The 25,359-nt window shown below is 50.6% G+C and overlaps 2 protein-coding genes across 5 annotated transcripts in view; both read right to left on the bottom strand.

Moving 5' to 3' along the window:
* Window positions 1-6,892, bottom strand: part of FBXL20 (F-box and leucine rich repeat protein 20) — a 34,152-nt gene extending 27,260 nt beyond the window's left edge. The window contains exon 1 of one of the 3 annotated variants that reach the window (XM_041721541.2): window positions 6,769-6,892. In XM_041721541.2, coding sequence (XP_041577475.1) covers window positions 6,769-6,789 — 21 coding nt within the window. In that variant the 5' untranslated portion in view covers window positions 6,790-6,892. Of the gene's footprint in view, window positions 1-4,500; window positions 4,520-6,311; window positions 6,474-6,768 lie in introns of those variants that run through there. The other 2 variants (XM_041721540.2, XM_041721542.2) reach the window with 2 other exon arrangements.
* Window positions 6,893-7,097: 205 nt separating this feature from the next.
* MED1 (mediator complex subunit 1) lies at window positions 7,098-25,028 on the bottom strand. Of its 2 annotated transcripts, none has more exons than XM_030256408.4 (17): window positions 24,872-25,028; window positions 22,954-23,060; window positions 21,481-21,559; window positions 20,859-20,913; window positions 20,229-20,361; window positions 19,544-19,572; window positions 19,133-19,204; window positions 18,869-18,943; window positions 18,427-18,500; window positions 18,111-18,200; window positions 17,057-17,168; window positions 16,703-16,827; window positions 16,389-16,507; window positions 15,067-15,268; window positions 14,019-14,114; window positions 13,812-13,917; window positions 7,098-12,873 (listed from the first exon to the last, which is right to left on the bottom strand). In XM_030256408.4, the coding sequence occupies exons 1-17, from the start codon at window positions 24,897-24,899 to the stop codon at window positions 9,627-9,629; spliced, it is 4,749 nt and encodes a 1,582-aa protein (XP_030112268.4). In that variant the 5' UTR covers window positions 24,900-25,028; the 3' UTR covers window positions 7,098-9,626. The 2 variants fall into 2 exon arrangements, with proteins under 2 accessions (XP_030112268.4, XP_030112270.4); XM_030256410.4 differs by lacking the exon at window positions 24,872-25,028 and adding an exon at window positions 24,220-24,747 and having other exon boundaries at window positions 7,527-12,873.
* Between the last annotated feature and the right edge of the window lie 331 nt (window positions 25,029-25,359).

Genomic DNA, 25,359 nt, shown 5'->3' with positions numbered 1-25,359 from the left:
AAGGAAGCTCCCAGCCAGCGAAAACAGTAATTAATGCCGTGTCCCAGGCCCCAATTAATGACAGTGGCCAAAAAAAATGGGATGTGCCCATGGCTGCCAGCTCCGAGTCCCTTTGCACAGCCCCTGTCCCTGAGACAGAGTGAAAATTTAACAAGGTAAAAATCCCTTTAGATTGAAGTAAAATGTACTGTTTAAGCTTGCTACATATACTGTTTAGTCTAGTAACTACAACACTAACAAAGTTGGCCCAGCTAAAAAAAAAATATAAGAAAGACTCCTCAGACCTTAAAACAGACAAGGCAGAGTGACCCAAAAGTTCTTTCCACACTTGCTAACAAAAACTGAGTAAAAGTGTAACTAGTTAAGTATAACATAAAATCATCAAAATGAATATACACGAACCTTTTGTAAAATTTTATACATATAGAAACTAGTCAGGGTAATAAAAAATAATCAAGAATTCTCAAGAGTATGCATGTCCATTAAAAAGCAATGAGTCCCCACAGCATAAACATACCATTCCCTATAAATCTTTATTAAAATGGTAAAGTTTTCATTTTTCTCCACATTTCATCCCCAAGGCCACCCAGGATCCCCAAATGTCCCTGGTAGGAGCTGCTCCAACCAGCAGCTTCCAAGGATCCCTGGGCTGTTCATCCCCAGAACCAGCCAGGAAATCCCTCACTGGAGTCAGACACGAAATCAGGGAATGGTTTGGGTTGGGGGAACTTTAAAGCTCATCCAGTGCCAGCCCTGCCATGGCAGGGACACCTTCCCCTGCCCCAGGTGCTCCCAGCCCTGCCCTGGGCACTGCCAGGGATCCAGGGGCAGCCAGAGCTGCTCTGGGAATCTGTGCCAAGGTCTCACCACCCCACCCAGGGAGGAATTTCTTCCCAACATCCAAATCTCTCCTCTTTTAGTTTAAAACCCTCCCCCTTTTTCCTTGTCATGGAAAAAGTCATGTGTCCCTGGTGAGGGGTGGAACTGGATGAGCTTTAAGGCTCTTCCAAACCCAAAATCTGCTGGGATTCTGTAAAATCACATTGCCAGGACCAACACTGGCACCCAACCCATTCACACAACCCCTGCCAGAGGCAGAAGGAAAAAGTGAATCCTATTTGGGGCAAAAATAGCAATAAAAATTTGGGACACCAGGTCACACAGGCTGAGGCCAAAAGCCATTTTCCTGGTGAACACTCCTCAGTTTCCCTGGGCCAAACCCCTTTTTGCACAATTTATTTTTGCTCCAAATCTCCCCAAATCCCTCTTCCCTCTACCCAAGCCACAGCAGCAGCACAGTGGGGGTGTGAAACACAACTTGTGGTTTCCATCTCTTCCTATCTCATCGTTTCAACAACCACTTTGAACCAAATAAATTAACAGTTTATTATGATTCACCTGCCCAAATGTAGCGCTGGTGTTTAAAAAGTGTTACGTGTGATGTGGCACGACACCAAAATTAAAAATAAACGAGGGTGGTGGAGTGAAGAGGAATAGGGAAAATCCATCTTCTGGGACACCCCCTTCCCAAAATCTTAATTGTTTACAGTTTTTCTCATTATCTCTGAGCCATATTTTTAGATACCATCCAAAAAAAACCACTGTGCCACCTCAGGTGTTCTGTGGTTTATGCCACCAACAGTTTCTCTTCCCATATAAAATGAAATTCCATGGTGTTTCATCAGTTTTTGCAAGGAGAGTCAGAGCAAAGTGCTCCCTGTCCTGTTTGTGTCCCTCTGTTTGCACAACCTCCATTCCTTGGAACAGCAAAGCCCCAGGCAGGAGCACAAGGAGCAGCCCAGCAAAGGGAGCAGGGACGAGCCCAAAAGGATCAGCCTTAAAGCCAAAACCCCTGAAAATTCAGCATTTCAGAGGCAGGAACGCAGCAGATCCCAAAATGGGATTAGGGTCAGTGAGATTATTCAATTTCTGAACACAGACAGGATGAATTATTAGAAGGCAACTCGATTTTGGAGCATCTGAAGTTGCCCATTGAGCTCATTTCACAAGAGCTGGGAACTACAGAAGTTCAGAAAGGCCAGGATTCCCTCCCATCCCACTGAGGAGTCCAGCACAGAAATGCCATGGATCGATGCATTCCTCAGGCTGAAGGAGCTCATTCCTCAGAGACAACCCCAGAGCTGCCAAAATTTCATTTCTAACAGGACAAACTGCCCCAAAACCTGACAGGCAGGAGCAGCTCCAGCTCGCTGGAGGGTTTGGAGACTCCCAGAGGAAGCTGCAAAGGATGGAGCTTTTTGTGTGCTGCTGTTTGTGAGGATGTAGAGGAGACTACACAGAGGGGAAAAAAAAAAAAATAAAAAGAACAGGAATTACTTAATCCTGACAACGTGGCTGAGGGAAATCCAGGACAGCTCCAGACTGCATCCTAGGGCATGGGAATATGGACAAGAGAATTGGTAAATGAATCCTCCAGAGCATCAGGAGTCACTCAGAAGCACCAGGAGATGCCTCCTCTCCTCTCTGCTGTTATTTGGCTGCTCTTCATCAGGCAGGAAGCAGAGAAATCCCAAATATAAGCATGGATTGGGATCTGTTGGGGCACGTTGCACATTAAACCAACACCACAGAGAATTAGGAGTCAATCTGGGTAATGTTTTCCCTCTTTGTTTGCTTTGCTGCACTAAGTGGTGATTTTCTCTGTGGTGGCCACACCTCCTGTAAAGGGACTAATCTGAATATGCTCCATGGCATTCCCAAGAAAAAGAGAATTCCACTCTTCCTGGAATCAGAAACTCACATGTAAGTCCAATTTAAGGAGCTCTGCCCATATTCCACACCATATTTTATTTTCCTACAGTAAGGAATTATTATTATGAACCCCCCTCACGACTGGATTTGTGAATTACCCAACAACAATGGCTCAGGAATCTGTTTACGTGGCTCCACAAAAGACAATAAACCAAGTGCAAACCCAACCCAGCCTCCCCCTCCACAATTCACGCCTTATTTCAAGTCTGAAACAGACACAGAGTATTAGTCACAGCCCCAAATCGGGCTGTTTTTACCCCAAAATAAGATTCCAGACTCAAAGGCCCTACTTCCCCCTGCTCAGCCAGGGGAACTGCCCTGGCAGTACCCACAGGTGAGGAGGAAGAGGAGGAGGAAGAGGAGAACTAAACACCCACTGCCTTCATGACCTGACAAAATTCCACAGCTCTGAAAGCAGCTCCCAGCCTCCAGATGTTTCTGCCCAATTTTCCCCCTGTGCCATGAAATGTGAACTCTCACAGACCTTGCATCAACCATTACAAACTGGTTTCTAGGAAGCAGAGAGGAATTTCCATCCATTCTGCCCCTCTGGAAAATAAATCTAAAGTGTGAACACACGTTTTGGAAGCTCTTCTGACCTTACACATCCTCAGTGGAAAATCAGAAATTTAAAGGAAAACTGCTCTAAAAGTTCCCAGGTTATCCAGGTGAGCGGGTCAGAGATAATCCAAGGATTCCTCGGATTTATAATCATGGAATGGTTTGGGATGGAAGGGACCTTCACACTCATCCAGTGTCACCTCCTGCCATGGCAGGGACATTTTCCACTGTCCCAGATCATCCCTCTCCAACCTGGCCTTGAACACTTCCAGGGATGGAGCAGTCACAGAACACAGCAACCAAAACAGCCAAGAAACACAAAATTATGTTTAAAGGCACTTCTCGCAGCTCAAAATAAGCCTTTCTATAACACACCAACTCTTCCTGTATAAATATAGGTTTTAAAAATTAATTTTAGGCCTCAAAGGCTCCTCGAGCATTTTGCTCGTTTTCCAACTTGTCTGTTTTTTACTATGAGAAGAAAATAACATTCCAGCAAAGAAAGAAACCCCACCCAAAACAGGCCAAACAAAACTCTTCCCCACTCTTTTTCCCCTATGAATTGGGTTCATCATGTCCTGGTGCAACCCTGATGAAAACCCTCCCAAAACTGGAATGAACTCCAGCACTGAGAGACAAAGGCTGAGGAAGCAAAGGATGTTGATGCCCTACTAGAAATTTCCCCCCAAAATCTGTCACCAACCTGCTTTTACTCTTTGCTCTGTATCCAGCCACTCTGCAGCAGTGCAAAATAATAATTAAAAAAAAAAAAAAAGCTCTCAGGGGGTAAATAAATTAAAAAAAAAAAAAATTCTCTGCAGGCAAGAAGAGCCCAGAACATTAAACACAAAACCCCTGGATAAGGCAGGGCTCATGTGCAGGCTCCTCTCTGGAGTTCCCAGGGTGAGCCCAGTGCTTTTAGCACTGGATGCTACAGAAATGGGAATATTACACACCCCAAACACCCCAAACTCACACGGATCTGATGGAGGAAGAAAACAAACCCATGTGCAGTGGGGGACCACCAGCATTTCCTGCACCTTTCTCAACTCCAGGGCTGAGGAATCCCACACGGAGGTTTGGGGAGCCAAAGCCTCTCCAGTTTACCATTAACCAGCATTTTCCCCTCATGGCCATCCCACCCCTCTCCAACAGCCACGTCTTTACCATTCCAGGCTCTTTTTTGTCTCCCACACGGGCCGGAGAAGCAGCGAGCAGGGATTTCCATCCTCCACAGCCTCTGGCAGCGATGGGAAGTAAATCCCGCGCTGCCCTTCCTCCCTACCCCCTCCTCCTCCTCCCACGGGAAGACAGCTGGGACAACAATGCGGCTGGAATCGCCCTGGCTCCACACTCCGCTTTGTGCCCCGTCCTTTGAATAGATCTCATTGTTTACCCTCCTCTCCTTCCGTCCTCTCCATCCCCCACCTCCCCGTAAGCAAATTTTCCCCCCAGGCTCCTGCCCCGAAATAAAGAAGCGGCGCTGGGGGCTCCTTTCCCCCCTTGACGACCCCCCGAGCCCCGCTCCCCAAAAGCTGCGGTGTTTTCCAGGAGCAATTCCCCACATCTCCTGCTCCACCATCAACTTCCCCGCAGCAACACGTTGGCAGCAGCTCCGTGCCCCCCAAATTCCCCCGGGAGTTTGTGACAGACCAGGGCACCCCCAAAATGGGGCGGGGGAGAGGTTTCACACCGGTACCCCCCAAACTCGCACCCCCTCGATCCTCCCTAGCCCCATTCACAGCAGGGCTTCCCCCTCGAGTTTGGAGCAGATGGGGAACCCCCTCCCCAAAAAGGGATGGGGGGAAAGAGGTTTCACACCAACGCCCCCCAAATCCGGGAGTCCAGGCCTGAGCCCCCCCCCACACCCACAGACCCTCATTCACACTGAGCCCCCCACGGGACCCCCAAAAACGGGGTGGGGAGAAGTTTAACACCAGTACCCCCCAAAACCCGGGGGTAACAGCCCTGAGCCTCTCTGCGTCCTCACAGCCACCCCCGACCGACCCTCAACCCCACTCACAGCCCCACAGCCCCCATTTACAGCCCCCAGCCCCCATTCACAGACCCCCCAGCCCCATTCACAGACCCCCAGCCCCATTCACAGACCCCCCAGCCCCACTCACAGCCCCCCCCAGCCCCACTCACAGACCCCCAGCCCCATTCACAGACCCCCACCACAGGAGTTTACATTCATCGAGGGAACAAATCCCCCCAAAATTGGGGGGTGGAGGGGAGAAGTGTCACACCAACCACCCCCCAAACTCGGGGGACACAGCCAGGAGACCCCCGAATCTGCACCCCCATTCCAACAGACCCTGCGGTGCCCCCTTCGCTTTGCCCAGGGGGGATCTCGGGGGGGATCTCGGAGCCCTCAAGGGGGATCTCAGGGCCCTCAGGGGGGATTTAAGAGCCCTCAGGGGGGATCTCGGGCGGGATCTGAGACCCCTCAGGGCGGATTTCAGGGCCCTCAGGGGGGATCTGAGACCCCTCAGAGGGGATCTGAGATCCCTCAGGGGGTATCTCGGGTGGGATCTGAGACCCCTCAGGGCGAATCTCGGAGCCCTCAGGGGGGATCTGAGGGGGGATCTCGGAGCCCTCAGGGCGGATTTCAGGGGGGATCTCGGGGCTCTCAGGAGGGATCTCGGGGGGGATCTGAGAGCCCTCAGGGCGAATCTCGGGGCCCTCAGGGCGAATCTCGGAGCCCTCGGGGGGGATCTCGGAGCCCTCAGGGGGGATCTCGGGTGGGATATGAGACCCCTCAGGGCGGATTTCGGGGCCCTCAGGGGGAATCTGAGACCCCTCAGGGCGGATTTCGGGGCCCTCAGGGGGAATCTGAGACCCCTCAGGGGGGATCTCGGAGCCCTCGGGGAGGATCTCGGAGCCCTCAGGGGGTCGCACCCACCGCGGCCCGGCCTCTCCCTACCCCGGCTCCTCCTCAGCCGGGCCTGCCCGCGTGTGACCGGCGGGGCCCTCACCTCAAAGCGGCTCTTGGTGACCCCGTTCATGTCCCTGCGCATGGCGGGGGGTGCGGGGCTGGCGGAGCGCGGCCTCCGCCCGGCGCCGCCGCCGCCGCCGCGTCCGCTGCGGCCTCAACTCGTACCCAAAACAAAAACACTCGGCACCTGCCAGCAACGAGCGCCGTCATTGGACAGCGCCGCGGGGAGAGGGAGGGGAGGGCACCGGGAGGGGGAGGGGAGCGGCACCGGGGAGAGGGAGGGGAGGGAGGGGAGAGGGAGAGGGAATGGGAATGAGAATGAGGGGTTTGGGTGCAGCGCGGACGGGGATGCGGTGAGGGGAGAGGCACTGCCCGCGCTGCCTTGAGGATGCGGGTTGTACCGGGAAGGGTGAAGGGATGGGGAGGGAGAGGGAGCGGGAGAAGCGGGGGGGACGCACAACCGAGGATCCCCCCCCCCCCGCCCCATCCTCACCTACCCCGCAGGCCGCCGCCCCCATCGCGCCGCCGTGGGGGTCCTCCCGCCCCCTCGTTCCGCCCGCGGTGCCGGGGGTGCGGGACCCCCGCCCCGTCCCCAGGATTCTCCCCCCGGTGTCCGGGGGGCTGCGGGGATCGGGGGTCCCGGGAGGTGGGGGGGTTTGGTTGGGGGGGGTAATCCCCCGCCTCTCCGCTCTTCTCTTCCGGGAGCGGCGAGTTCAACCAATCAGCGCCCCGCGCGGGGGTGACGTCACGATGATGTCATTCTCGCGGGAAAATCAAGCATGGCGGGGATGCCCCTGTGACCCCCCCAGCACAGAGCCGAGGCCGCTTTGTACCAAAGGGGTTTATTTGCATGTAAATAAACATGTTCTCTGCGATATTTCCAAAAAAAGTTGGAATTCCACTTTCCACACCCCCACCCCCACCAAAAAAAAACCCCGAAAAAACTGCCGCGGGAGCCGGGATATTTACAAATCCAGCGGTTTTCCAGCCAGGGATTTATGTACATCATGATAATCGAGGAAAGAACCAGTTTCTTTTAATCTCCGTGCTCACTTCACCACCTGAGATTAAAAGGTTTGGCTTATATTTAATTTTATCTTTCTGAATACTGAAAGATGTAAAATTATTGAGAATATAAGCAAAAATATTCCAAAAATAAACCATTTCTCAGAGCCCGAGCACTGACACCCCAAAGCCTCTGCGTGGTCATGCACCTCAGCTCTCCCAGGACTGACGTCATTGGAAGGGGACAGGGCACCAAAATGGGGTGAAAAAGCTTTACATTTGGGCTGGAGGAGACGTTGTTCCCTCTGTTCCCACCCTCCACAGGGGGAATTTTGGATACTGAGCTTTGGTCTGGGTGAGGTGAGAGGAAACCAGTGCAGCTTGTTCCTTTAAAACAGGTTTTTCTGTCAATTTTGCCGCTTACCCTTCCAACTTTTAGTGTGCTGCACAGCAAGAAAACACAGCTCTGGCTAAGGACGAGTCCAGGGAGCCATCCTGGGGAATTCCCAGCCTGGATTCCACTTGAAAGTGCTTCTTTTGGAAGGCTGGTTGTGCCCTTGCACAACTCGCGACGGATCGAAGGGATTTTGTCCACAAAAAAAAAAAAAAAGGGAAAAAAAAGGATTAAATAAAAGCAGGAGATGGGGGCAGGCAGCCCATTCCCAACAGAGCCACTGGAGCAAGGTATCCAGCTGAATTCCTCTGGGATTGCATTCCTGACATCCTCTTTGCAGCACCCCGCAGTGCCAACGCTGCGCCAGGTATCAGCGTTCGCTCGGATTTATTTCCCATTTTATTCTCATTTCAGGCTCTGGTGAGGGGGAGGTTGTGGCGTGCAAGACACCAGGAGCAAGGGATAAATACTGGAAAATGTAAGGAGGGAAAGTTCTCCAGAGTTGGAGGAAGTTTGGGAGACATTCAGGCTCCCACGCTCTGCCGGAACCCTGGAATTAAACTGGAGGCAGGAGGAAAGGGGTGACAAATCCCTCCAATTAACAGGATCGTTGCCAACCTACTAAAAACCAAACAGATTTCCTGGGGTATCCCTGGGGTCACAGCCCAGGATGGGAAGTTTCAGTGGTTTCAAAGAAAAACTCAAATCCTTGACAGCTTTTCACGCTGCATGCCCAAAGGTGAAGCACAACCTCATTCCCACGGGGAAATCCTGGCCTCCAGCACCCACAGCAAAATCCAGCGGGAGCAGGATCCTGCTCAGTACATAATTCCACAGGAGATGTGTTCGCAGAACTCCTGATTTCCCACATTCCTCTCCAGTGATTCAGATGAAACTGCTTTTAAAAATAAAACAACTCTCCTGAGTCTCTTTTCCTTTCAGGGACCACAAGATCAGCCCGGAGAGGATGCCTGAGTCATGCTCCTAATTCCAGCCAAAAGGGGAAAATCCATCTTTTAAGGAAATCAACACTTCTGCTGCAACTCTGATCCCAGCTGAGCCACTCTGGGACTGTTTTCCAAGCAGGACACGGCTCCCTTAGCTGGAAAATCTTTCCCCTGCGTGTGACCACAATTCCCAGCTCAGCAGCACGAGGAGATTCCAGGGGAGCTTGTTGGTGCAGGCAGGATTTCCCTTTCCACTGAGATTTGCTGGAATTTCACCCTGCTGGAATGTCACCAAAGCTGCGGAGCCACCCAAACCCATGGGTTCTACCCAAATTCCCACTGGGGGAAAACAAGGAGCACGAGGTGTTCCCACATGGAGGTGAATAAATAGCTAAAACAAATAGGAAGGCAAACCCAAGGCAGCAGCAATCCCTCAGAGCTGTGACCCGGGATAAAATCCTGATTTCCATGAGAAAACAGCGCCCAGCTCGTGCCAGAGGCACCGTGCTAAGCTGGGCATTGAATGAAGAAATGCCGTGGGAATAAAATAAATTAAAAACCTCGTGGTCTTTCCTTCTTCCAAAGAATTAAAACCCAGCCCTAAAACACTTCCTAAAATAATTACTTTAAAACTTCCTACATCCAAAAGGAGCTTATCCTGAATGGGAAGAGGGAAGAGGGACTGGATCTCCCAGACCAGCCTGTGTCTGTTTGCCCCATCTGGGAGCTGCTCCCACATTCCCACACTCGGTTTCATCCCCGTTAACTCCGACAGGGATGATAATACTCATCAATTCAGGAGGAATGGAAGTGCCCACAGGATGAAGGCCACAGGCTGCTGGCACTCGCATCCTTCTGCACAGACCTTGGTGGTCTGAAAATCTTGGAAACACCTTGGAAATACTTATTTTTCCCCCCTCTCCAAACACGCCCCGTGAAGATCTGTGTGGCAGGTTTGAGATGAATCCTTCCTTCCCACCAGGACCTGCAGACAGCTCATCTGGGAGAATTAATTGCCAATTAAAGCAACATCCATGAGATCATCATCTTCCTCCCCGATCAGGAACTCGGGGCTGGCCCGGGACGGCCGCTCGGCCGAGAGGATGGCGTTGCTCGCCATGGACAGAGACTGATCCGCCGAGATCGGAGACTTGGACCAGCTCTCGGGCTTCATGCCGTGGGATTTCTTCTTGTCCCTGTCCTTATCCCGGTCCCTCTCTCTGTCCCGGTCTTTGTCTTTCACTTTTTTCTTCTCCTTTTTGTGCTTCTTGTGCTTCTCGGCGCTGTAGTCGGGCAGGGGCCGGATGCCGTCGTCGGAGCTGGGGCTGTTCTGGTAGGATTTCTCGGCGATGGACGAGCCCGACTCGCTCTCGCTGTCGATGTTCTGGGGGGTGTAGGCCGGGGATTTGCTGTGGCTGGGGGAGCAGCGCTCGTGTTTGGGCGTGGAGCCGCTGATCAGGGGCGAGCCGTAGCTTTTGGAAGAAGCCATCTGAGGCCTCAGGCCATCCCCGCCTCCTTCCCCGGGTTTCTGCAGAGTTACTTTGGCTTTAATGCTGGGGGAACCACCATCGTGTTTGCTGATGATAATTTTGGCCACTCCAGTGCTTCCGACGTTTTTGGAATCCGAGTTCTTCTTGGAAGAGTCAACGGATCCTCCAGAAACAGAGACCTTCGACTTCTCCTTGTCGCTCTTCTCCCGCTTTCCCTGGAACTCCCCTCCAGACATGTTGTGTTTGGAGGACATTGTATGGCTTGAGGAATTGGAACTGGGCCCCATCTGTCCATCCATGGGGTCGTCTCCGCCAGGCCCGCTCGTGACCACCCCGTGCTTCAGCTTGTCTATGACCGCGGTCAGCGATGGCTTCTTGTTTCTGCTCGGGGACTTGCCTTTGGAGCTTCCATGCTGGTTCTGGGATGAAGACATGGAAGACCCGCTGGATGAAAAGGAAGATGAAGACGCCGTGGAGGAACTGGACGAGGGGGGCGGTTTCTGTGACATAGACCCAGAGGATCCCATTCCTGAAGACGATTTCATGCTCGAGCTCGATCCAGCCCCAGACATGTGGGACCCACCAGAACCTGAACTGATGGGTGACTTCGCTTTAGACGACGGGGGAGTACCCGGGACGGGTTTCATGGGAGAGGCGAGTTTGTCAGAACCCCCCGAGGGTCTCGAGTGGGACGGGGAGATGTTTGGTTTGCTCATGGAAGGGTTCATGAGGGACGATGGCTTTCCTTGAGGTTTCATCTTGGTGCTGCCAGAGCCGGTGCTGAGGCCGTGCTTGGTGATGGGGGAGGATCCCGGCTTTCCCACCGACTGGGCCGAGCCCTTGGACTGACCCGACCCGGAGCCGCCTTGGCTGGAGTAGAGGCTGCTGCTCATCTTTGAGCCAGAAGACCCTTCTGATTTGCTTTTAATTTTGCCTGAGGTTGAAGAGGAGGAAGAAGAGGAGGAGGAGGAAGAATGGCTATGATGGCTTTTGCTGCTGGAGGAGGTGACGGAGCCACTACTCGTGTACTGGCCGTGTGAAGATGGTTTGCCAACAGTCACTGTTCCTTTTGGGATCTGAATGGTTATTTTTGGAATAGGAGGAGTGGCTACCCCGGGAGGAGTCTGGGATCTGCCCGAACTCCCCGGAGATTTGGACCCACCTGTGCTTGCTGGCGGCGTGAAGGGCCTGTTGGATGAACTGTGGGACGGAGATTTCCCATCTGTCTCCTGCTTCTTCCGCTTTGGAAGTTTCTCTTTGCTTTTGCCATCGCTGGACGGCGTCCGGCTGCGCTTCCCTGGCTTCCCATCTATCCCGGCACCTGCCATGGCACTTCCAGAGCCATTGCCTTCCTTTACCCGTTTCTGAGACTTCTCTTTTCCTAAATCCCCCGTGTTCAGCAAAGGGCTCTGACCTCCACTGTGGTGCTCCATGATGTCAGAGGACCCCAGTGCTTTGCTGGCAGCTGCAATAATACTAAAATCCACCGTATCGGATGGAGCGCTCCCCTTAAATTTATTTTCCCCCCCATCAGCCCCCAAGACTTGCACACCCAAATTAGTTAGAGCCTGAGGGCCGTAGCCCTTGAAATCATCAGTGTCTCCGCTCTGACTGCTCTCATCAAAGTATTCCTCCCCAAAACCACTCTGGCTCTGACTGTTCAGCAAGTCAGGGTTGAAATCTACCCCGTCTGGAAAAAAATGGTTGGAGGAGTCGCTGTTGGGGCTCACAGCGGCGTCGGCGATCAGGTCTGCGGGGTCTGTGTAGGGGTTCTCACTACTGTTGGTCTGAAAAACATCGGGGTCAAAGAGGGCACTTTGTGAATGTCCTGAACTAGAGGAGTCTCTGACTGGAGTCCCAATGGGTGGGCAGTCCTCGGTGCTGGTGGGCAGCTTGGAAGCCTCCTCTGCGATATCCGAGAGGATGTCGGTGACATCGGGCCCGATGCTGTCCGAGCTGGACAGGCGAACCATCCTCTGGATGCTGGGCTGGGCGTGGGGCAGCGCCTGGGGGTAGGTGGCAGGAGGAGTGCTGCACTGGCTGGGTGCTGGAGTAATATGAGGGGTGTCCAGGGTGTCTGCAGTCATGTTGACATCAAAAATGGGGTTCTGGGAGTCAACATCCATGGAAAAGAGTTCCCTCTGGAAATCATCCTCAGTCTGGTGCTTGGGCTTGTCGGCTGGCATGCGGGATTTTTTTTTCTTTTGTTTATTCCCCCCAGGGCCCATTTCCATTCTGGGGGAGCCAGAGGAAGAGTTCTGCCTTTCCAGAGGGCTACTCCCATAGAGAGTGGAGAAATCCTGAGGGGGATTCTCCTTAAGAAGGTTCATGAGCATGGGGTGGTTCTTGGTGTTGCTGGCTGGTGAGGACACTGGTGGTGGTGTGTGGTGGGGTGGGGTTGGACTTGAGCCAATGGTAGACCCCACATTGCCTGTGATCTGCAACAGACTAGTGAGAATAGGGTTCTGAGACACTTTGCTGAAGTCCTCCCCATGGCCCACTGAGTCATGCCTCTCTTTCATGCTTATGCTCATGTTAAACAAAGTAGTGATGGGCCCCCCAGGAAAAGTGTTGGTTGGGGTGGTGGTCCCACTCATCGGGTTGCTGCCTGTGGTCATGCCATACCCGGGGCTGCTGGCTGGGGGCAGGTTTTTCTTCACCATGTCCTCAACTGTCTCTGCAATGAGGGACAGGGCTGGTGTGTCAGCTTGGATGGTTTCTGCTTTCCTACGGATGGCTCTCATGGTGACAGGGATGGACATGCACCTGCAAGACACAGCACAGGGTCAGCGTGGGGCTCAGCTTTTCCCTCTGCAAAGGCCACTGGGGAGGTTTTACACCTCTGGCAGGTAGGAAAGAGCACTCAGGGGTTTGCACAGGAGAGCAGCGGGTCCAGGTTTTATTTACGCCCTGCTTGAATTCACACTTCTCCCACCACCCTTATCCAGCCATGAGACACCTGCACGTGCAATCACGGAGGGAGAATTCATTATCTGGTAGTTAATAGCTAATTTAGTAATTTGATAGTTAATAATTTAGTTAATAACTAATTTAATAATATCATTATCTGGTAGTTAATAACTGATAGCTGACAGGTCATTATCTGCTTGCACAGGAGAGCAGCAGGTCCAGGTTTTATTTATGTCCTGCTTGAATTCACACTTCTCCCACCACCCCTATCCAACCACAATACACCTGCACGTGCAATCACAGAGGGAGAATTAATTAATTATCTCTAATAACTGATAGCTCACAGATTATCTGGTAGTTAAAAAGCACAGTATGCAATCACAGAATCATGGAATGCTTTGGTTTGGAAAGGGCCTTAAAGCCCATCCAGTTCCAGCCCTCTGCCATGCACAGGAGCAGGTTTTTGAGCTCAAAAATCAGTTTTAACACTACATTCTCCTCAGGCATAACAAATCTGTAATGTGCTGAAAGCAAAACCAGTGGTTTCCACTCCAAAGGTGACAGGAGTGCTGTGTCATGTGAATGTGACTGAACTGATAAAAGCCCTGTAAAAAACAAACTCAAAAATAAGTAGCTACAGTTCAACATCTGGCACTGAATTTTCAGCATCGCTCTGGGCTCTTCTCTCCTCCAAACAACCACAGAACAGCTCCAGAACTGCTGGATAAACACGAGATGGAGCAGAGATCATCTGTGTGATTGGGAGCACAAGGTGGGACAAAATCCCAGCTTACCTTTGAACAACCTTGGCAATGAAATCATCTGTACAGATGAGGGCATCAGACAGCCCTTTGTAGAGCTTACAGTTCACATGGCTGGAGTCCTGCACGTCCATCACCACTGCGAGAGAGCAGGCAGAGATCAAAATGCTGCACACAGGGCGAGGAAACCCTGCCAGCCTTGCCAGAAATGCTGCTCCTGCTGCCCCCAGGGCCACTTACCACACACCAGGGAGTCGTTCACAGGGTGCTGGAAGGAGACACTGAAACACGAGTCGGAGAGAGGACAAACTTCAAACTGCAGGATGCCAGGAGAATCTGAAAGACACAGGAACTTTTCACCGAGGGAACAGTGGAGATGAATCAAAGCTTCAAAACCCCCACACAGATGGGGGAAAACAAACAAGGGAAGCAGCAGAGCAGCAAAGGCCACATTTTTTATGAGGAGAATTCCCCAGAGCTCATCATTCCCACCTCATATCCCTCTGGAGGTGGCACCTGCCGGAGCTCACCCTAGCTCAGGGGTGGCTCCATGTGGTGGAAAAATCTCTCCTCCAACCCGTGCTTCCAAAGAAAGGCTCAGTGGTCTCTTGTTGTTCGGTCTCAAGGCAGTTTATTGCAAGTTATCTAAAAGATTTTCTTCTCGGGCTGCTGTGGTTTGCTCAGCAGCTCAGGCAGAGGCACACACACACCCTGACATCCTCTCTGACTCCCGACTGCTTCTTCTCTCCCCACCCAGGGCTGCTGCTGTCTTTTATATGGTACATTACGTGTTACATGTTACAGTTTTTCCCCAATGCCCATTACCTATATTAAATGGTGCCTTTCTATCTTTTATATGGTACATTACATGTTACATGGGTACAGTTTTCCCCCAATGCCCATTACCTATATTAAATGGTGCTTTTCTACTCTAAACCAATCTGTGAGTGCCAACATCACCAAGAACATGGAGGTGAGGAAGAAGAAAGAGGAAGGACAGGGCAGGCCCAAATCCCTCCATCTTAAAACCTCTGACCCCCATGTACAAAACCAAACCCCCCCTGTACAGGACTCAAAAATTCTTCCCTTTATTTTGTGACTACTTCTACTATAGCATCTAAACTTTTGTGACTTCTTGTTCTTCCTGCAAGGTTGGTAAATCGTTCCATGGCTCAAACCCAAAATCACAGCTGTTTCCAGCTGCCTGCCAGGGTCTGAAATGCTTCTGACCTGGGCCTGGAACCTCCAAAAAAGTCTGAGGGACGTTTTGAGTTCCGACAGCACCCACCTTCCTTCAGGACTGTCCTCTTGACACAGCTGCCGATGAGGGTGTTGTAGGCCACCTGGTGCCGGATCAGGTTGAGGATGAGGGGCACCCTGCCGGGGTGCTGGAAAGCAATTTTGCTGATCAGAGTTCCCTGGAGGCTTCGTCCGTCCGGGAGAGGAGCGTCTTTGTTCAGGAAGTAACAGTGCTGCTGCCCTGGAAGAGCCTGACAAACAATCCCTGCTTCAGAAGGGGAAAATGGACATCCAGCAGTGCTCAGAGGGCACTGACACCATGTCACCTTTCTGGCTGACAGGGATAAACACTGAGGATATTTTCCTTCCACTCTGAAAAAGGAAAACATTTTAATTCCTCAGAAGTAATACTGCCCACTACTCCCACTAAAACAGTTTCACACTGGATGGCATCCCTTCCGAGGAGAGAATCCTCTGGAGTTAACACTCATGCACAAATTTAAGGATTTCTCCCAAAATGCTGTAATTCGTTCAGCCACACATCACTGGACAAAAGGAAGGGACAGATTTGGGAAGGCTCAGCCCCTCTGCTCTCCTCCCTGCAGCTGCATTCCAACAGCAAAGCATCTTTCAATACCTAATTTTCCTGAGTACCATGGTCATCACAGAATCATGGAATGGTTTGGGTTGGGAGGACCTCAAATCCCATCCAGTGCCACAGACTGGGACACTTCCCACTATCCCAAATTGCCCCAAACCCTGTCCAACCTGGCGCTGGACACTGCCAGGGACCCAGGGGCAGCCACAGCTTCTCTGGGCACCTGTGCCAGGACCCTGCACACGAATCATAATGCTTGAAGAACAAGTTTTGTCAGTGAATAAATACAGAACCCGTTTTGTTTATCCCACTTGGAAGACACCTGAAAGAGCTGAACCTCACCGAAATACTGCTGTGGAGGTGTGTAGCAGCACATTTCTCCCTCTCTCAGGATTTTTCATAGAGGTACACAGAGAGAAATGAAAGAGAAAATTTCTGTTTCTGCTCCTTGTTTTTCTCATGTAGAATGTCTTTAGAGAATTGTTTACCTGGAGTGAGTGCTTGATTAGATTCTAGTAAGGATTGTTTGAGCCTGATGGCCAATCCAATCCACCTGTGGCTGCACTCTTGAGAGAGGACCACGAGTTGTGTTAGAGAAAGGAGTATGTAGTTTTAGTATCTTTCTTTATATAATATATTAATGTATTTTAGCATAATTATAACAAAGAAATCATTCAGCCTTCTGAATGGAGTCAGACATCATCATTTCTTCCCATTAATTTCACCTGCATTTACAAAGGAGGTGTCCCAGGCTGGCTGGGGCGCACACTTACGGCGTAGAAGCGCATGTTGTGGTTCAGGGGCAGGGGATCGGCCTCCTTGGACAGCTCAAACTGCGTGATCAGCTCATACAGGGGCACAAACGTGGGTGCTGTGTCGAACAGGGGGATACCTGAGGGGACAACACAGCGTTGGAATGATGGCACCTGAAGCCAGGGAGAGATGGTGGAAAACCTGTCCAGGTTTTACCGAGAACAGCGCGAAGCACCAAACAACTCCCCACGTTAAAAATCAGCAGCATTTACTGATAGAAACGAGGCAACATTAATAAAACCCCAGGGATGTGTCTGACAGGTCTGCAGCCCACCTGTGCAGCTCTGCAGCTTCTGGATGAAAGCTCGAGACACTGGAATGGGACGCGGGAATTTCAGGAAGAAACAAGCAGGCAAATCCACGCTGTTGGCACTGGTGATCGAGGAGAAAGACGGAGTTCTGGAAGAATTGGGAGGGACAAAAGGTCCTGTGAGCTGCAGGGCTTCTGCTGTCACCTGGCATAACATTTCTGTTTGCTCAAATACACCTTAAAAATGAAGGCACTCCTCAGAAGCAGCTGACAGCCCCGAAAAAGGCGTTTTTTTGGCTTAAAGGCAGCACATGTGGAATTTTTATACAGCTGTGACAATCCCCCCAGCTGAGTGCTGGCCTCGTGTCCTGCCCTTACCCTTTGCTGTCCACAGGATGGGAGCCCATGATCAGTGGAGCAATCGGAAGTTTGTGCATGGCCATGGTTCCCTCGACTGTCACCGACACGTTCATACCCAGCGAGCGAGGAACTGCAGGGGGAAGCAGGAGAAGAACCAAACAAGGACATGAGCTAATGGGGAAAAAAGCCACCAGTGCCAAGTTTTGTGGATTAAATATGAATTAAATGTACTCTCCATCCCTGGAAGTGCTCAAGGCTGTGCTGGATGAGGTTTGGAGCAACCTGGGATAGTGGAATGCGTCCCTGCCCATGGAACTGGATGAGCCTTAGGGTTTTTTCCAACACAAAATATTCTGTGATTCCATAAAATATTACTCTGGCTTTCCCCACAAGGCACAGAGTTCACCTCCAGGACCAAATGGACAGCAGCCAAACTGACTGTTCTACCCAAAGCTCCATTTCCCTCTTGCCAGGTGGACCAATTGCATCATTCTCAAAATATTTTCCAAACGCTTTTGCAAGTTCGTAGTTTGCTCTTTCCAAAGCAAAACAAATTACGAGTTTGGATAATTTCCCTCTCTTTTTTTCCTGACAACTGGAGCTTGGTTTTGGCATTGTAACAAGAGCCACATGTCCATGCTTAAAAACAATCTTCCAGTATGATGGGAGAGGCACAAGGCTGGATGGGGCTCTGAGGAACCTGGGATGGTGGAACGTGTCCCTGCCCATGGCAGGGGATTGGAAGAGGATGAGCTTTAAGGTGCCTCCAAACCCAAACCATTCTGGGATTCTATGTTTTTTATTCAGGTAACAAAACAAATCCCACGTTAAAATGAGAAAATGGCTCCGCCTGCAAACCCCAATACCCCACAGGAGCCCAGCCCCAACTCCAGCACAGCCACAAGGTCCAGTGGCCAGTGGTCACCTGGGCTCATCAAACCCACAGGATTTAATGATTGTCCTGTGATTGTCCTGCTGGACAGGGTGACAGCAGAGGCTGGGCTGGAATTCTGTTTTCTTCCCTCCTTCCAGCAGCAGCAGCCCCCAGCACCGTTTTCCACAGCTGACCTACCACTGTTCTCGTGCAAAACCACGGGGGATCCAGTGCCATCCTCAAATAAATCATAGGGGGAGACGTAATACTTGAGGTTCATCAGGAGACCTGGGGGAGAGAAACTCCTGATGAGGCATCCTGAGATCATCCCCACCCCACAAAGCCACACAAACACCCAAAGACTTTGTCCCTCTTTTACTTTATTATTTTCTATCAGTTAATGTGAAATGATGACCCATACTTGAGGCCAGGAACAAATAATTTTTAAAAAATTTATTAAAATCAATTAAGTTAATTCTTTTTTTCTTAAGAATGAAGAGTGAATCACAGGTACCTCCACTCCTGGGGGTGAGATAGCCAACACTGCCATGGAGGATTTTGTCCAGAGGGTTTGCGTTGGTGGCTTGCCTGCAAGAGAGGCAACCACAGTCTGAAACAAGCCACTGCCACACCTGAAGCCAAAATTTATGTGCTGAGACTGATTTCAACTCAAAATTCACATTTCTGGGACCCAAAGAGGGATTGATCCAAAACTTCACACTGTACAGGCAAAACAGAAGCTGCTTTACCCTTGTGGCTGGTTTATCACTGAATCTACAGCAGTGAAACAAGGCCAAAGCTTTCTCAATTTAAACCCCTGAATCCACCTGGCTACAAACTTTTTATTTTCCCTTTCAGACTCTCTTCCAACTGAATCCTGCAGTTAAAAAGGAATTTCTCAGAGCTCTAAGTGTTTATAGATATTTAGAAAACCACACAGACACCACAAAACTTACCAATACATCCCAGCCATCTTTTGGAGATCCAATTCCAAGGACTGCAGAGCCAAGTACATTTTAGTTTTAAGTTTGCTTAGGGAAAAATAAAAAAAAAAAAAGAGCAAAACAATAAAACAATATAAGAAAACTTGAAAGGAACTGTGCAGTGCAAATCTACAAGCTTAGAGGGTTTTTTTCACTTTATATGTGGGTATAAATAAATGTATTCTAAACTTGTTATTTCATTTTATATATGTGGATATAAATATATCCAGGACTTACTTGTCCCCTGGCAGCTTATACAGGTTCACAAGTCCCCTCAGATGCTTTGAAAAGTCATCAAAATTTTTCTCTCTGAAAGGAAAAAGGGAGAAGTTACCAAGTATTCAAATTGGTAACAGGTCTCATTTTAAAAAGTGACATTAATAAAGATGCTGAGCCACTTAAAAAAAAATTTACTTTCTCTACATGAAAATGTGTTCTTTAAATGACACAGCTTTAATGTGCTGTGGGCTTTGAAGATACCTTGCACAAGATCTGAGCCAAAGCCAGAAAATCCCCTGGAGAAGTGAAGACACTTTGTGGGGAAGGAGCAGTTGTGAAGAATTTTGTGTTTCCTGACATCAAATAGCATCAGATCATCACAGCAAAGAGAAACCTGTGAGAAAACACAACAACCCACCCGTCACTCACCTCAGATGTTGCACCAGCTCTGGACAGCTCTGAAAAGGAAAGAAAACACAAAGGATGTCAGTGTGGAATGCAGCCACTCCAGGCTTTGTGCAGCTCTGCAGCTGGGAAATATCAGGGCAGGGAAATTCCCAAGCATCAGCTTTTCCTGAGAAGCCACACAGTGCTCGCAACCACACCCTGCTGTGTGCTCCTCAAGCCCTCAAACTGTGAAGATTTAGGTTGAAAAACAATGAGCTTACACAGGGATATTAAAGATGGGATGTTTTGAGGAGAGGCCAATTAAACACCAAGCTCAAAATCTCTTCCATGTGCAGAAGGGCACTAAAGCCATTTTCTCCCAGCATTCCACAATTTTTAACTTTCCATTCCCATATGTGAGCTTTGCAAGAATAATTTCCCTTTCCTTTCCTTGATAAAATTCCATAAAATTCCATTAAATTCTCAGAAAAATTGAGTTAACCTTCCCAAATGATTTTGCAAATTGTGAATCCATAGGGTGCATTGATTAGAAAATCCCACAGGAGCACACTACTCCCTGGAGGATTTAAATTCCCAGTAGAAGGAGCAGCAAGGGTGTAACTCTGGATCTAAGGGAATGTTAAATAAAACCCATTTCCTCTGCTCAAAGTAAAAGGAGATAAACAGGAATCCCAAAGCACAAGGGTTCTTTGCCAGGAATACACACCACGGGGTTTTCTCCATGGTGAGCCACCTTGACATCACAGAGCAGCCCTGTAGGGTCCAGCTGCACTTCCACATAAAACATGTCTGAGGTGATGTAGCACTCGGTGCCGTTTGCACTCAGGTGGGATCCGAGGCTGCCAGAGGAAGCAGAGCAAAAATCCCTGTGAGATGCACAGAAAAACCCCACAAAATCTACCATCCAAGCACACTAAACCCACAGAAAACCCCAAAAAAAACCCCACCATCCAAGCACACAAAACCTCACAATCCATCACACAAAATCCTCAATCCAAGCTCACTAAATCCCCAATCCAACAGAAACCCCCCAATCCAAGCACACAAAACCCCACATCCAACACACAAATTCCACAATCCAAGCACACAAAATCCCCCCAATCCAAGCACACAAACCCACCCAAATTTAAGCACACAAAACCCCACAATCCATCACACAAACCCCAAAATCCAAGCACACAAACCCCCCAGTCCAAGCACACAAAGCCCACAATGCAACACACAAAGCCCACAATCCAAGCACACAAATCCCCCAATCCCAGCACCACAAAGCTCTGGTGTGGGCAGGGGAGCAGCAGAAGTGTTTGCCAGGAGTCAGAGGAGGAGAGAGACTCACCCGCTCTGCCTGGCGATGGACTCCAAGCGATCGGTCATGGCAGGCAGAGACGACACTGGATGGAGGGGACAAAAACCAAAATTCAGGGGAATTCCCTAAGGAACGAGGCACCAGCAATAAACCAAATCTCAGCTGGTTACTCCCTCCCATGTCTGCTCACACTGTCCCATGTGCGACTACACAGGATTTGTCCCCAAATTTAGACACGAGGTCTGCACAGAAAAAACCCAAAATATTCCCAAATTGCAAGGAGAGAATGGAATTTCTTCTGCAAGTAGAACCCAGGTATGGGCACTCACAGAATCATGGAATGGTTTTGGTTGGGAGGGACCTTAAAGTCCCACCCCTGTTATGAGCAGGACACCTTCTACTATCCCAAATTGCTCCAAGCCCTCAACCTGGCCCTGGACACTTCCAAGGATGGGGCAGCCACAGCTTCTCTGGATAAAAAGAGAATTTTCCCAATAAAAGCAGCACCTGACTGTCCTGCCTGGCAGTGTGCTGATGAACCCCTGAGCACCAGGAACACTGTGAAACGCAGCAGCAACACCCTGTGTGGTTTTTGTGGAGCACTTCCAGAGGATTTTCCACCCTGTGGAGAGCATACAGAGAACACACCAACCTTTCAGGGCCTTCTGCAGCGTCTCCAAGCAGCTCACCAGGTGCTGGTGTCCCCCTGAGTTCAGCACCACACGCTTCTCCTTGGGCAGACAGAAGAAAAAAAAATCATTTTTCCTTGTCCCTCAGTAGGAGGGAATTATGGCAACTTTTGAGCAGCTAAGTGAGGTTTATTTTGATAATTAAAAGCAGATTATATTTCATCCCCAAATTACAACATTTTGATTCCTCTAGGTGAGCAGTAATCTGCTTGCAAGCAGATTACAAAGGCAGGCCTGGAATTGAGTTATTTTCTTGTTAGCAACTTGCCCAGCTGGAAGAACAGAATGTAGCAACTTTTTATAGGTCTAAGCTGAGAGTTTAGAAGAGGAGACAGAAAAATAAAGAGCTGGGCAAACTTCAAACACCTGAGTGTGGGCAGGAGGTTTTGCTGTAGCTCTCCCTTGCCTCCTGCTCCCACACCAATATTTTAAATCCATTTTTGACTAAGCCAGGACTGAGTGTTGAGTGTCACTGAACAAACTGCTCCACAAAACAATATCCTGGAAGGGTAAGTAGTAGAAAATATAAGTTTGACCCTCTCCCTGGCACTGAACACTAATTAGGGAAGGGAAAGGCACATCAGGCTGGGTAGGTTTGGATATCCCTTCCTCCCCTGCACCCCTCAGGAGAGAGTGAAGCCACAGTGCTGTGGTTTGACATAAGAAAAAGAATCTTCTCGGCAGGAAGAAGTTAATGTAGTCAGGGGTCAGGTTTAGATATTGACACTTAGAATAACCAATTGAGAGCAGACACACTTTTAATATAGAGGGGTTAAAGGCTTTAGGGGAAAATGGGGGGGACTGTAGCCCCAAAATGAATCACTAAACTATTGTTCCTTGGCAAAGCATCCTTAAAGGAGCCCTATGAGCAGTCTCTGTCCATGCATGGTGGTGAGAGCACAGTGACAGAGAGAGGAGAGTGTCACACTGGCAGATTCTCTCCAGGCAGTGCCATGTGTGACACAGAAACACAAGAAGTGGCAGCTGTGTTTCCTAGGAGTCTGTAGTGCAAGGGAGACTCCTCTCTCCCCTGATAGACTCAGTATTGATTATATTAAAAGGTAAATACTTAATTAAGAGTCCAAATGTGTCTCACTGTAGTTTATAAAAGTTAGATAGTAAGAAGAGGAATGTTTTAAAAGGTTTTCATTTTAAATTTTGTGTGCTTTTCTTTCTTTTTTTTCTTTTATAGTAGTATAGTAGTAGTAGCTTAATAAAGTTTTTTTTTTCCTTTTTGTTATTAGGCTTAGCCTGCTTTATTCTCAATCACATTTCACAGCATCCAATTAAGAAGCTGCATTTTCACGGGGACACTGGCATTGTACCAGTATCAAACCATGACACATGGACACAACAAAACCACCTGGAAAAGGTCTAAAAACCCAACAGAAATCCTTCAGCAGAGGAGCTGCAGCTCAGAGCCCAGCAATGCTCACCATGACCTGTCTGACCAACTTGATGGTTTCTGTCCAGGGCCGGTTCTGGCTGTACTTGGCGTGGAGCCTCTCCAGGAGGGAGCTCATCTTGTTCAGCTTCTCTGCCTCTGTCACACAGGAACATTCAGCAAACACAATGAGCCAACTCTGGAAGTTTTACAAACCACTTTAACAATACAAAACTTTCCACCTTTAAGCTGAAAATGACTTCAAAGTATTTACTAACTGCTGGTTTAACCCCAGAACTTGAGGTGAGGTTAAGTGTTATGAAATATCCCAGGCTGTTAATACTAAAGGAGCATGAAAATCCTATGGATTTTCCTGGAACAGCTCCTGTTCTGCACCATCCCTGAGCGATGTGGCCTCAGCAGGTTCAGTTCTGTCAGGACAGGATCCCCAGGGTCTCAGGCAGGGAACTGAAGGTGTGGGAAACATGGGGTTAAAGCAGTGAGGTGGGTTTTGTGTCCTGGATTCCCCCTCTGGTCTCTCTCTCAACTTCTTGAAAGGTCCTCAACACCTTCCATCATCAAAAACCTCAGCCAAGTCATTCTAATTGGCAGTTGTCACCAATTCTGTGCTCAGACACGTTCCTGCCCCACAGCAGGACGTGGGGAAGTGGCTGGAGCTGTGTCAGGGGGGTTAGGTTGGATTTTGGGAATTTTTTTCCCCCCTCAGAGGGTGCTCAGGCACTGGAACAGCTCCTCAGGGAATGGGTACAGCCCCAAGAGCTCCAGGAGGGTTTGGACATCGCTCTCAGAGACAGGGTGGGATTTTTGGGGTGCCCGTGCAGGGATGGGAGCTGGGCTTTGATGGTCCTGGGGGTCCCTTCCAGCTCAGGACATTCCATGGCTCCACAATCAGCTCCAAGCTGAGGGCTGCTGTCCCCTCATGCTGCTCCAAGTGCTGGGGGGGGGATGAAGCAGTGGATGAGTGACAAACAGAACGTGGTTCTCATGAACACTGAAATCCTGTATTTTACTGCCAAGAGACTGAGCTTTCCACACTTTCATGTCAAAAAAACCCAGTGGATGTCATTCCAGAATAAACCCTGTCCCCAGCCCCAGAGGGTCCAATGCAGACACGACATTTTAGTGTCACCTCACAGGAGCCTGTGACTTCCACCTGTCAAAATGCCACAGTTTGGGTTGCTGATTGATGCTCTGCTAGCCCACAGACCTCACACTAAGCCCTCCAAACCCAAGTGTAAGGAATGAATGAATGCTGGGTGTTCTGGAGCCTCCTGCTCTGCAGACATTCCAAACCCACCTGTGTCCTCTGCTCCAGCTGACCCTGCCTGGGCAGAGGGGTTGGACTGGATCATCTCCAGAGATCCCTTCCAACCCCAGCTACTTTGGGATTTGTTTTCAGGCACTTTACACCTCTCAGCTGCATCAACACAAGATGCTGCAGGTGGGAAGGGAACCCTGAAGCTCACCTGGTCCAAGCCCCTCCTCAACCAACAGCGAGTTGTCCAGAACCCAGGAGAGAGCTGGAAGGGATCTCTGCAGATCACCCAGCCAGGCAGGGTCACCTGGAATGTGCCCAGGTGGGTGTGGGATTTCTCCAGAGACCCCTCACCCTCCCTGGACACCCTCCTGGAAAGAAGCTCTTCGTTATGCCGAGGTGGAACTTGCTGTTTTATTTTCTGGCCATTTCTCCTCGTCCTGTCGCTGAGCAGAGCCTGAACAGGCGATATCTGCCCGGACTGATGCCATCCCCTCTCCTCCACAGCAACCAGGCCCAGCTCCCTCCTCCTCCTCACAGAGACTCCCCACACCTCAAACCACCTTTGTGACCCTCGCCCGTTTCACTTTCGGGGCCGCCACCTCAACCTCAACCCGGAGCCTCGGATCCGCAGGGCCGCCCTGGCTCCCTCACGGGGAACCGGGAACCCCCGCGCCCCTCGCGCCGCACTCACCCTCGGCGCTGCTAGGCGCTGCCTTCATATTGCAAATGCGGGGCTGGGCTGGAGAGAGGGAGCGGAGAGGGAGCGGTGGCGGCGGCCGGGCCGCCCTCGCCCTCACACGGCGGCGGCCGCCGCCATCGCTGCGCCCGCGGCCGCGCTCCCGCGCTCTCGCGAGACTCCGCGGGAGCGGGGCGGGGCTCGGGGGACAGCGCGCCCCGCCCCTCAGCGCGCTGGAAGCGCGGCGGCCGCTGTGCAGCCCCTAACGGAGCGTTAACCGCCCGTTAGCCGGCGGTGCGCCGGGGAGGGCTCGGCAGCGACCCGCCGGCGGCTTTAGAGCGCAGCGCGGCGCGGCGGAGCGGGAGAGCGGCGGGAAGGCGGGGCGGAAGCGGCGGCGCCGCCATGGGAGCTTTGTTGCGGGCCGGGCGCTAGGGGGCGCTGTCCCCGCCCCGCGCCCCAATAAAGTTCGCTGGGAAGGAGCCGCCGCGCGATTTGGTGGCTCT

This window comes from Taeniopygia guttata, chromosome 27 (assembly GCF_048771995.1).
Source record: "Taeniopygia guttata chromosome 27, bTaeGut7.mat, whole genome shotgun sequence".
Lineage (NCBI taxonomy): Eukaryota > Metazoa > Chordata > Aves > Passeriformes > Estrildidae > Taeniopygia > Taeniopygia guttata.
This window is presented reverse-complemented; position numbering and strand designations above follow the sequence as displayed.

Bases quoted from the DNA above. Each gene is read 5' to 3' on its own strand.
- MED1 (XM_030256410.4), bottom strand. From the start codon at position 24,274: ATGATCCAGTCCAACCCCTCTGCCCAGGCAGGGTCAGCTGGAGCAGAG. The intron at 20,914-21,480 runs GTTGGTGTGTTC...CCCTCCATCCAG, and splicing joins GCTGCAGAAGGCCCTGAAAG to TGTCGTCTCTGCCTGCCATG. The intron at 20,362-20,858 runs GTGAGTCTCTCT...TTCCTCTGGCAG, and splicing joins TCCATCGCCAGGCAGAGCGG to CCTCGGATCCCACCTGAGTG.